This window comes from Hesperophylax consimilis, chromosome 29 (assembly GCF_061612785.1).
Source record: "Hesperophylax consimilis isolate HC1 chromosome 29, BYU_Hcon_1.0, whole genome shotgun sequence".
In the NCBI taxonomy this organism is placed as follows: Eukaryota; Metazoa; Arthropoda; class Insecta; order Trichoptera; family Limnephilidae; genus Hesperophylax; species Hesperophylax consimilis.
In genome coordinates, this window is record NC_142864.1 from 6,049,570 (window position 1) to 6,062,894 (window position 13,325).

The following is a 13,325-nucleotide window of genomic DNA, read 5'->3' on the forward strand; positions in this document are numbered from 1 at the left end:
CGTAGCCAACTTTGATTGGCTTATTCTTAATGTACATCTTGCAATAATGTCGACCGAAATATGGCACCATTTGCTCGTCGATGGAAAGTTTGTGTGCAAAAACATCAAATACAAATAAAGATGGAACGTTAGTCATTATCATACCTTAGCCATTCTGTCGGTTATATCTAGATTGTTGTTATCGCAAAAATGTATATAGCGCTTTATAAGCTCGAAATGTGGACGTTGGTTCCTTTTTTGATGACGCTTACACCCAAGGTCGGGTCAGACGAATAATAATCTGTGGTAGATGGCAATGTATTGTAGCCGGTCAACACAGAAACCAAGAAAACGCTTCAATTCGTATATATCTTACTGGAATTCGGCATTGGTTTTAAATCGAGCGTATTTGATCATCCTCTCAAGAATAAACTGAATCATTTCGTCATCAAAGAATAATGAAAACACTTGAAAAGCATTATAAGACTTCAGCTTTTCGTACATATCTTTATGCACCACATTCAGCGGTTCAGGAACGCAACAGTTTACTGTAGTTTTAATTTTTTGGCTGGTGGTGCATTTGAAAAAGATATTCGCAAGGTATTACGACTCGCACCAGAGGATGTCGAAGGCTGATTCCAGTCAAGTCGTGATATGCCATCAAATCATCGTCAATCAGCTCTTCGTCCGTCTGTTCATCAACATTTCTGTTTAAAAATATCCGAAAACTGCAGACTAACTATTATTTTTAATAAAAATCACCCATAAAAACACAACAAAACCGTATTATTTGAAGGCAAGCTAACCAAAAACATACGAAAACACTGTCACAGCTAACCTCCAAACGTTGCGCGCAGGCATCACCTGATTTCAGTGATATCCAGCGGTCATCTTATGCATATAATACTATTTTGAAACAGTGTTGTCGACTATTTCATCTTTTGATAACAATATGTGATTCACACATGTTTTATTTTTTTCCGTTTTAAATTTTTTTTTTTTCAAAATGGGTCTATTTTCAGGGCTTTAGTAAAAAAAATATTAAAAATAGAATAATTAATAAAATTTATTAAATTATGTTAATTATTGAAAGCTAACATACCAATCTGTAAATGCTGCATAACAACTTGGTGGGATTTAGCTTTATTCATAGTGAAAAAAAATCATACTTTTCATCTATTTTTTTGATGCCTATAGACATCGTCATGGAGGTAATGGGTTAATGGAACCCCAATAAAGCTAAACTTGGAGAAACGCTGGAATGGCACGGAAAAACAAAATCACTAACTAAATTTTAAATAACATTGAAATTATAATATTTGATTTTTTTTTTAAATATTTTTACTGATGGATCAGTAGGATTTATAGGTCCAGTTAGAAGTTCTACCGAGCTGAACCCTCTGATATGAAAATATCTGGAGTCGGTGAATTATTTTCCCTTTTGATCTCTGGTGAGTTGACGTGTTGTTCTTGTATTGTTTTGTATTTATTATACTTATATTGTACACTTACATAATGTAGATTGACTAGATGATCATTTGTGGAAAAGTGTGTGGAAGGGCTTAGTTTTTCCTGTGGGGAAGATCTAACCCGGACATAAAGTCGGAAAAAAGGAAATATCATCAGAGCAATGACATAAAAACTAAGGATGGGTTGTTTCTCAGAATTTGAACAATTCTCTGATAGTTCTATTCAAGTTCTGTTATTATATCATTATAGGTTATTTGGTTGAAAGAACTGAAATAATAATAGAACTAGAAAAAATCTTTCACAGAACTCGAAAATTTGAAATTTGAAGAAATGTTCAATGAGACCCGTCAAGCCCGTCCTAAAAAAATAAAACTTTTTTTTAAATCTCAAAATCTCTAAAATCCAATTTGTTTTTATTTGCAGATTTACGCCAGGGAAAGTGCGGAGGAGGTCGCCACCCTACCGCATGCTTCTCCTTCACCATGCCCAGGGATCTGCAGCCTCAGGACGTCAGCTCAGCAGAGCTTTGGATGTACAAGGTAAAGCCTCCACCCCATACCTAACAACCTTATTTTAAAAATGATTATGTTCAAACCCAATAGTAACGGACGTTGTTCAGAACATTTCAAACGATCAATCTCAGCGTCCGATCAGCCAAATGATTTATTCAGTAACGTTCGATTCACCTGTTTCCAAACATCTTTACTGTTGATTATCTTAAGTGGCTATGTCCACTTTCATAGACAATAAAATCAATGTTAAAACTTTCAATGCTAAATTAAAATTGGCGAATTAATTATTGTATTTATTATAATGCATACATTTTTTTAAGTACTGTAATACGTAAACCGATATTTAATATTTAAACGTATGAAATATGTTAAAAATAAATTATTAGCTTGACTAATGCCACCGTGCCTTGGCCTCGCAAATATGTTTCACTCTGTTGACACTTTTTATAAGTAGTCATTTACTGAGGCAAGTATAATCCAGTAGTTTGGCTTCCTTAAATTGGTTGATCACTCAGTTGTCACTTTTCCGTTGGAAAGAGCATAGTTGTGCGTTTGAGCAGTGTTGAGCCAAAATTTCGGCTCAACAGTTGATCAGTATTATTAACTATATTTGTATGACAAAGGTGTAGTCCTCCACGCTAGGAGTTCACCTGTGTTGTGGAGGACTTTAGTAGGATTGGGAAGAACGGCCGTAAATGTCAATTTCGTGTAGAAATGAAAGACATTCAGTTAAATGTCTCAATTATGTGGCACAAATAGTATGAGAAAGATAAAAAATATTAAACATAAAAAATACTCATATACCTACAAGAAAAAAAGGATTGTAGAATAGAAGAAATTATAGAAGTAAGATGAGAAAATCATAAAAATAAATGATTTAAGAGGAAGCTACAAGCAAAAAATGTGTATATTCTTGCTATACCTTATATCGTAGGTAATAGGCATTCAAATCGCTTGACAAACGGAGTCTAGAAACGTTCGATTTCAAGCAAAAAACAGATTTTTATTTGTTTTGTAAATAATTTTATAACAAAGCAAAAAAGTTAATCAAGTGAAACTGTCACAGTTAATCTTACAGCTATACTGTATTTTTTTTAAAGTTGTTTCCTTTACGCGTTCATACATTTATATTGAAAAATAATAATTTTCTAGTAGCTTACATTTATATTTTTATTGAGTAATTTATATTTTTATTTGTATTCTACTTTAGCGAAACGATAGGAAAACCTTCAATTTATCTAAAGCATATTTTTTGGTATTCTTAATGTACACCAATTCGGTATAAAGATTAATCAAAATAGTGATTTGGCATTAAGCTTCGCCTTAACTGGTGTGTGTTTTATATTGGTGTTGTGTGTTACGTGTAGGTTTTATTATTTTATGTTATGATATTTTGGTAATATTGCCTTTTTGGTTGTTCTTTAATCCATTTTGTGTCTGAATTTATTTTTGTTTTCCTTAATTTTATTTTCAAGTGTTAGACTGTTATATGATATTGATAGTGTGTTTGTCCAAAGCTTGTATTTAATGTCTGAGTTTTTATGTTTTCTTTGTACGCTTGTCTAACTGGTCTGTGAGTGATAATTGGCGTATATCTAGTACGTCACAACTGTTAAATATTTGGTCTGGATCAGTCAGTCTATGTTTTTTTTTAGTATTACCTTTAAGATCATTTTCTGCGCGTTTAATGGTCAATAGACTCATTAGTAATGATGATTTGCTAATCTTTATTGCAGGAGCCTGATCCTCTTGACGGATTCAAACAGACTTTTGTGGTGACAGAGGCAGCTCACTGGGACTACAGCCATCTGCACACCAAGACTAGGCCGGTAGCCATCACGGAGACAGACCTCAAAGGTAAACTACCTCACTTAATCTGCTTTCTGGAAAATATATCCCTAAAAACCCCTATTGACAATCGTATTCTATCATCAGTTGGTTTATTGCTGACGGAGAAGCAAGAAGAAACTGGTCGATGTTTTGAAATGCCTATATCTTTCTCTATGTGTTTTCGTCAGATTTGTTCATAATAAAATGGAATTTACGATCTTGTTCAAGTTAACGTGTTTCACATAAATTCAAGTATAATATTACTTCATAGTGCTTTCACACAATTGTCACCAAATGCTTCCAAAAGTAAATTTCCAATATTTTATTTATATTATTAAAACAAGTTATAAATATTAAATATTTCAAGGTGGGTACCTACTATTAATGACATGTTTATTTTTTATTTTATTTTTTTATTTCTATACATACATTACAGTGTCTACCAAATATTTACATTTGTATATAATACATAAATTTAAAACTGTTGTTAATTTGGTGTTTTATGTTGGGTGTGAGGTAGGTTTGAGTAGTAATATCTCATTATCGGGTGACGTGTGTAGTGTATAGGTGTGTTTGTATGTGTAAGTGTGTGGTTGTGTATAAACACAACCATGTATGTGCATCGAACAGTTTATAATATTATTGACATGATGTCACTTTTAAATTTGGGCAGCGAATCCGAAAAAATGTTGATGTTAGAGTTTAGACAAATATTAATGTAAGTAATAACCATTTAAAGAAAATGTTACTTTTTAATTTCCGCAAAACACCCTAACCTAAGTTTTAAGGGCAGAATGAATTTGATTTTTATAATTTCAATATATATTTAAACAATATGAGAAAAATGCGTTTGACTCAGGATTGAACCTTCCTAGCCAGGAACTGGAGTCAACAATTCTACCAACCTCGCCAAATGCCAATCGGGTAGGATCGACATGTATTTCGTGTATTAACCGCTGAAATATCTTCCCATTTCAGAGTGTATGTATTTTTACGGGTGTGTATGCGCGATTGCCACAAGTTGATTGAATGCACTGTCATATATGACGACTCTATCTGCAGAGTTTCAGCTCTATCGGATGTCGGGAAGTGCGTTAATTTACGCTTCCAAGATTTGCATTAATTCACTACCGAAAACAAAAGTGAAATTCGAATAGATGTAAATATTTAAAATATGTGTGAATTAACTTACATTTGCTAAGATGGACTATACAAGGTATGTGTTGTTGTTGCAGAAGGCTGGCTGAAGGCAGAAGTTGGGTGGGCCGTGGGGCTCTGGCTGGAGGAGGGCCGCAGCGCCCTGGCGGTGGCGTGCCCCTCGTGCGGAGCCCCGCCCAGCCGGGGCCCCCTTGCACTGCTGGGAGCCAAGCGCCCCTTCCTGGTCATCAACACAAGGCACAGCGCCAAGGTAAACCAAAATAACCTAATATCTATATCCTAACCGTGGAGCTGATTTTCAAAATCTACTGTTTCAGTTGTGCGTCATAACTTGGTGTAATAAATTATCTGTTGTTATAGTAGGTGATATGTTAGTAAGTGATATTTTGGACCCAAGACAAACCTATGTCTAAAATTTAATTACATGCGTCCTTATAATTGTGTACCTATTTGCAGGACCCCATTGCAAAATCAAATTAGCCCTAAGGCATATTGATTTTACTGCCCCTTAAATTAACAACACACCATTTACAACTTTTTATGAGAAATTGTTACGCCAAAACATTAACTATTATTAAAAAAACACATCAATTCTTGGCTAAAATACACCAAAATAGATGCATTTTTCGTCTAAATCAACAGTTTTCCGTATTTATACTTCCGTATACCTCGATTGCGCGGTGCCATACATTCATGCCATAAATAACTCACATCCATACCCTTGGTTTTGTTTTTTTACTGCATAATATTTTTGTTTTTGATTGCACAATTTTTATAAACTTTTATAATACTTCTTTCTAAAACATTAGTAGGTACCATATATTTTGTATGCCTGGTTTAAAACTTCACTGAAACTGTATTTTATGTTAATTTTTGTTTACTTTTCACATGTCGTATTATTTTTAATAACATGATTTTGTGTATTTTATCTTCACAGAAAATGTACATTATAATAGTATACTTTATACTTAAACCATATTAATATTATAATCTACCATAGTACCCACGCACAGGCTTTGCCTTTGTGGGATTTTTCGCTATGTACTACAATGTATTTTTTTATAAAATATATTAAAAATGGTTAGAGCCTTGGATTTTTTTTCTCATTACAATAGTCGTCTGTGACTGAAACGGTGCTTTGTAGATGATTTTGAACAAAATACCCCATACCTTGTCACCACAGCACAATACCGTAACTGAAATGGTATAGGGTTTGTAGATGATTTTACGCAAAAACCCTATACCTTTCAGTCACAGCAGCGCGGTACCGTAAATGAAATGAATAGGGTTTGTAGATGATTTTGAACAAATTACCCCATACCTTTAAGTCACAGCAGCGCGATACCGTAAATGAAATGAATAGGGTTTGTAGATGATTTTGAACAAATTTCCCCATAACTTTAAGTCACAGCAGCGCGATACCGTAAATGAAATGAATAGGGTTTGTAGATGATTTTGAACAAATTACTCCATAACTTTAAGTCACAGCAGCGCGATACCATAACTGAAATGAATAGGGTTTGTAGATGATTTTGAACAAATTACCCCATACCTTTAAGTCACAGCAGGGCGATACCGTAACTGAAATGAATAGGGTTTGTAGATGATTTTGAACAAATTACCCCATAACTTTAAGTCACAGCAGCGCGATACCGTAACTGAAATGAATAGGGTTTGTAGATGATTTTGAACAAATTACCCCATAACTTTAAGTCACAGCAGCGCGATACCGTAACTGAAATGAATAGGGTTTGTAGATGATTTTGAACAAATTACCCCATACCTTTAAGTCACAGCAGCGCGATACCGTAACTGAAATGAATAGAATTGTGAATCGGGTTGAATCTTGCGATCATACATAAAGATAGTTGCCAATAAAAATGTGCGGTGAAAAAATGAAGACAGTGTTAGTAGTTCTTATTCGAAGTATGATACAGTTAAAAGTGACCGAGGGGAATAGGGTCCCATTAGCTCAGTTGGTAGAGCACTGTCCCGGAAAGACAAGGGTCCTGGGTTCGTGTCCCAGATGTGACCGTTTCCTTTTCTGATTTTTCTGTTTCAGATTTTCGTTTAGAAATCACTAATATTGTCTTCAATATTTAATTATTGACATGAATAGAGTTTGTAGATGATTTTGAACAAATTACCCCATACCTTTAAGTCACAGCAGCGCGATACCGTAACTGAAATGAATAGGGTTTGTAGACGATTTTCCACAAAAAATCCCATGAAATGGTAATTTTGCACAACAAAACCTATACACCGTTTCTGTCGCGGGTTATCAACACGAGAATAATCATGTTTTGATATGTTGTAATTTATAATTTATTTAAAAAAAAATTATATTTATTCAATAAAAAAAATTACAATGTGTGATATACATATATATATATTTCACTAGTAATAAGATAAAAGATATTATGATATGATTAATATTTATTATTTTTTAATGTTCTCCCATAATAAGCAATTGCTTGTGTGTATGGGACGAGGTATTATTTGTTTAATTTCTCAGATTTTTATTTTATTTTAAAAATTTTTGTTTTTGTTTTTCTTTTATTTATTTACGTTTTTTTATTTAGTTTAGGTTTTCAGTATATTTTTTTAATTGTGTTTTGAATTCTTTGAAACTAAATATAATATTTTGTTTTTTCTGAAATTTTCCCACCGTTCTTAGAACGTCTTGTTTTATTTTTATTTAATTATTTGAATAATACATTTAATTACAATAATGACGTATTGCCCATCTCACTAGGGGTGTAACGCCTGTGTTGAGATGGCAATTTACAGAGTGGTTGTTAAATAGGTTTTTGTTGATACTATATTATGAAAGTGCCAGATAAAATAAAATCAGTATTTTATTTTATTTTTAAATTATACAATTCAAGAATGAATGTAGAACGTGAAGACGAAGCGAGAATAATTTTTAGTAATTAGTTAATAAAATTTCAGTTTGACCAAAAGGCATAGGATACAGTAGGGACAATTTTTTAATATGTTACGAAATACTTCTAATGTATATGTTTATTGGAGGTAATAATGGAGGTAAGGTCTGAATAACAACATTCCCTTCCCTTTGCAGAAACGTCGTGTGCGTCAATTAGAGTGCACGGAAGGTATATCGGAATGCTGCCGAGAGCGTCTGTACGTGTCCTTCGCAGAGCTGGGCTGGGACGATTGGATCCTGCAGCCGCGCGGCTACCACGCCTACTTCTGCCGGGGAGCGTGTTCTTCTGTCGCTGCGGTCACGCTCAGTGGCAGTCATCACCACTCAGTCATCAAGGTAAGATGAACTGCCAATTTCATAGGTTAATTTCACTTCAAAACACGGTGAGAATTATTGCAGAACCTAACCTAACCTAACCAATAGAATTTTGAAAAGGGGCATTTAGAAATTTTTTAATCGTCGGGCAAGACCTAACTAAATAACTAACTAACTTCGCTAATTCGCTCTACATGCCCAAATCATCCAAGCGTTCCTTTCTTAATCTTACTCATTACGCCTACATCAGCCTTGCACTCCTTGCGGATCTCCACATTTCTCACACAGTCAAATATGGTTTTACCACACATACGCCTCAGGGATCTCATTTCAACCGCATTCAGTCTACTTTCATCCTTTCCCTGCCAGTTCCATGCCTCACTTCCATACATCAGGATAGGTACCAGCACTCCATTGTGGACTGCTAACTTCGCTTCTTTGGACAAATTTTTATTAGCGCCAACTGCGTTCAGTCCTCTATTAATGGAGTTACCTGCATTTACCCTTCTTTCAATATCTGTCAGCCTTCCCATCTCTCGTAAACATACTTCCTAAATACACAAGCTCATCCACCTGCTCCAAGTATTCCTCATTCACAACTATATTGCACACTGTTTTGTACTCTCTCTTTAGAACACCATTACTTTAGACTTAATCATTAACTCATTCTTCATGCATACTTCGTTCATCCTAGACACGAGAGACTGTAGATCATACATACTATTAGCAATCAGCACCGCATCATCAGCATACAACAGGCAACATACTTTATGATTACTCAAATTCGCGCCCAATCCCACCTCTTTCAATTCTTGCATATGTACCTGAACAGTAACTATTGGCAATTGGTAGATAAACCTATAGATAAATCTCTTTTGGATTTGGTATTGTCTAACGATGAACATCTCATTACTGATATAAGGTACCTAACACCTATATTCAAAAGTGACCATGTATGTTTGTTGTAAGTGCCAGCCATAACAATCGGCCCGGGAAGCGCGCTAATATATAAAAATGATAATAATTAAGCGAAAATGGTGAAAATATTTAATAAAACACGACTCGTTTGAAATGGAACAAAAATCTCTTGAAAAATGCTTTAGTGTAATTTAAAGAAACACTGTAAAACTTTTCATGCCTATAACATATTAAATCAGAGAACAAAACATGTTTTTCATAATTTTCAGAGCTTAATTTGCGATTATTTTCTATCGAGGGAATTTCATATTGTAAACTTTTCGGCATAACAAACGTAAAGATATTATCTTAAAAAATAACATATAAACTTAAAAAGTTTGTGAGAAACTTGTTATAAATCGGTAGAAACTGGGCATGCGGAGACTTAAGGACTTATGGAAATCACCACAACTGAAGAAATGTGGAAGTTTTTGACAAATATGTTTGAAAAGAAGATTATGTCAAAAATACCACATTTAAGATTAACTTATTTTAAATTTAAAACAACTCAATTACTGATAAATTATTGTGAAATCAGATATCAGAATGTTGCCTGCTCATTAAAAAAAAATAATAATTAACTACCATAAATACTAGTAGTACTAGTAGTACTAGTAGTAGTAGCGTAGCTTGGCTTTTAAAAATAGCTTCAAAATGCTAAATATGCCACTATCCAAATTGAGTTTGTTCAACAACAAACCATTGGCAATTTAGTTCTGCAGCCTTCCAAGATAAAACAGTCAAGAAATAATAGTCGAACCATACACGAATCAGTTTGAAGAAATGTGACCTGCAGATGGTTCATTCCGAGCGGCCTGACTATCCTCAACAATCTCTTATCTTTCTGTCTTCTATATTTTTTCTTGATATGAATCTGTAAATAATACAAAAAATTCTAGGTAAATAAATACCTACTAAACATAAAAAAAGATGAATTTTTGTCACTGTTACTTTGCCCGGTCCTATGTTTTCATGCGATGATGTAGAAGCTTGATTATTATTGAACAATCACTTCTTCTTAATTAATGAATTCATTGGTGACAATGGTGATCCCCACTCCAATTTCCCTGGTGAACAAGACTCCTTCACTATTTAACGTTCCAGATTTTCCTCTACTTCTTCTGTCTTCCACTTTGTCAGGGACTATGAGTTTCTTCAGGTAACCAGCAAGCACTAATGAATTAATTACCATTTTTCAGAAACTGTTCCACAGCAATGCGGGGGCTTCTCGTCGCGTAGAGCTGAAGCCTTGCTGCACTCCCACGACCTTCTCGTCCATGCAGCTCTTCTACAGGGACTCCAACTTGACGGTCACACAGACCACCTTGCCCAACATGATCGTCGAGTCCTGCGGGTGCATGTGAGACCTCTTGCATGGATTGTCTGGTATATCAGACAGCAGACAGACATCTGGTCTGTCACACAGCAGATGGACTATCAGAAGTATTGGATTGGCACAATTACGTAGGTGTAAGCTTCGTTCATGGACTTTGGAAAACCAAATTATTTTAACAGTTGAATAAAGTGTTGTGTTGGTGCAACTGCATAGTTTTTAGCTATGTGACCAAGTACCAGCTTCGGATTAGCGCAGTTCATGGACTTAGAAATAGCATTTTTTTACAAATGAACTTTCGGAGTCAGTGCAGCTTTTTAAATAGTCTAGAACGTTCCTGTGAAAACTTTATTGAACTGGTGAAATCATTAAAAATTTTTTAGATTTTGTTAGAGAGTTGCAGTTAAGAAAGACGCGCTACGGAGTGCAGTTCTGTTAAAACCTGCAAAGTGAACTTCGCCCCAATGATAGCCAATCTACAAAAGGAAAAAAATCCTTTAGGACTTCAAGCAATATGACATCAGATACAACAAACATTACAAGTAGATGTCGTCCAGAGTGATCTAAAAACGGTTATCGAGTATTTTGAGACACGTGGGGTATTTACCTTACCATGAGTGTAATAATTTGTTCTCACCAGATAATATCTTTTTGATTTAAAGGTGTCACAAACATCGGCAACTATTTTAAATCATAAAATAAATAGGTTCACATAAAAAAGAATGGTACCATTATTATTCAGTCCAGTCAATATTATGTGTGTACATATTGTACAAAAAAGCACTATTGTAAATGAGGACTACATTAATAGACAGAGATTAATATCACGTCTGATTTATTCGTATTTATTTCTGGTCAGAAAACAATAGAATAAGATTGACGTAATGTTGTATTATAATATTTATATAGCCTATCATATATTTTAATTAAATTGTAGCATTTATTGAGCTGACTTTTACTGTACGGAGTAATAAGAAATATCAATAAGGATGATATTTGTAAGAGGGTTAATCTTCTTCATATTTCAGAATGGTATAGAAACATTGACTGAACGTTAACCGGGGAAAGAATGGATGTACTCAAGACGCGATGCTGGCAAAGAATGCTCAAATATTGAGTCCGCAAACCATGGCCAGGCTATAAAATCTATCAAGCATTCTAGAAGAGGAAACTATTGCCAGACTATCCAAACTTTCAGGAATTCTAGAAGAGCAAACTATGGCTAGGCTATCCAAACTTTCAGGAATTCTAGAAGAGCAAACTATGGCCAGGCTATCCAAACTTTCAGGAATTCTAGAAGAGCGAACTATGGCCTGGCCATCCAATCTGTCAAATATTCTAGAAGAGCCGGATATTCAAAACAGGCTGCAAACTATTGGAACATTCCAAACCTTCCTCAAGTGGAAGGTAGGATGTTAGATATAGTTTAGTCTCACAAGGGACCTTAACAAATGCGCCTACAACTATCAAATAGTTGATGAGCCTGGTTCATTGTGGTAGCTAAGAAATGCTTGTTAAGTAAACGGCCAAAAACCTTTTTTTTGTCGAATTAGTCTTTCTAAGTTAGAAATCAAATTCTGAATGTGCAACTAACTTGAAGCTGGACTGATATTTTGTTCAATGTATTAGTCACTTAAGTTAATTAAGACTCGTTATAAAATTCTGTGTACAATTTTCTGTTTATGAGAAAAATCCTTGAAAGATTACATGGAAACGCTGTTATTTGTTTTTGTATAACACATTCAAAACGATATTTATAGAAAAACAAGGTTTATATTTAGACACATAAATGTGCAAATATCCTAGCAGGATGCAAAATCTACAACAATTGAATAAATAAATCGCGTTGAAATATATTGCTAGTAGACAAAGCAAAGTAAAAAATAAATAAATCCTTTTTGTAATTATTCCTTTTGTTACTTTTGTGTAAAGTATTGACATTTTCACATAGACATTTAGGTTAACGTCAAATTCGAACACAAAGATTTTAGAGCTTAGACATTTAAAGAAAACTATTTTTAAATGGGGACTCAAGCGGGGTCCTTGAAGAACACCTTGTATTCATTTAAAAGACTCTGTTCTACCGTAAAGTTTTGATGATTTTTCTTCCATAACCAACCTACTACTTGCTAGTTGTTAGCTTCTTAAGAAGCTATCCACTTTTGTGATGTATCTTTCCAAATGCAGTATATTGATCAATTTCATATAAACCAACTGCCTTTAGAAATGTTATAAATAAAATGTGATAAATTTATTATCTGTGTTTAAATTTTTTTCTGTGAATCTCATGTATTACCATTTGACCAAATCTTATATTTTTTCACATGATTAACTTCCAGAAGATATAGTTCTACTACTTCCCACCAATAGCTTACCTTCAAAATCTGTACAGTAAACTTGCAGTTCTTGTAGAGCTTTCACGTCCTCAAATTTGATTTTTTACTTCTGACGATCCATCGGGGAATTTTATTATTTATATTTACTCCACACAAGAGGCCCTGATGGAAATGAACATGAGGGTCATTTTTGGAGAAGGTCCTTTTGAGGAAAGGAAGAACAGGAATGAAACTGGATCTTCAATACACCCATGTTGTAGAAGGGAAGAAATAAAAAGGCTGACAAAAGTCGTGAATACAAGAAAATATTGCAAATATCTCCTTGTACAAATATTAGGTTAGGTTTATCCCGTTTGGCGTGTTTTACAGCTGTGCACCGGTGCCAAAGAGATTAATGACTCTAGAGCGTCTTTCATTGAAATACCGGTAGAACAAGGAAGACTTGAAATACTGCAATCCACTTATTAAGATGGGCGAACCCATCAAAT

The 13,325-nt window shown here is 34.3% G+C and overlaps 1 protein-coding gene across 1 annotated transcript in view; it reads left to right on the top strand.

The window, feature by feature from the left end:
• The window catches only part of daw (activin beta chain dawdle), a 31,266-nt gene extending 18,525 nt beyond the window's left edge, over window positions 1-12,741 (top strand). Inside the window, exons 2-6 of the mRNA XM_089649354.1 lie at window positions 1,873-1,988; window positions 3,698-3,818; window positions 5,027-5,199; window positions 8,032-8,232; window positions 10,368-12,741. Of these exons, the coding sequence (XP_089505480.1) occupies window positions 1,873-1,988; window positions 3,698-3,818; window positions 5,027-5,199; window positions 8,032-8,232; window positions 10,368-10,532 (776 nt within the window). The 3' untranslated portion in view covers window positions 10,533-12,741. The remainder of the gene's footprint in view (window positions 1-1,872; window positions 1,989-3,697; window positions 3,819-5,026; window positions 5,200-8,031; window positions 8,233-10,367) is intronic.
• The last annotated feature ends 584 nt before the right edge of the window (window positions 12,742-13,325 follow it).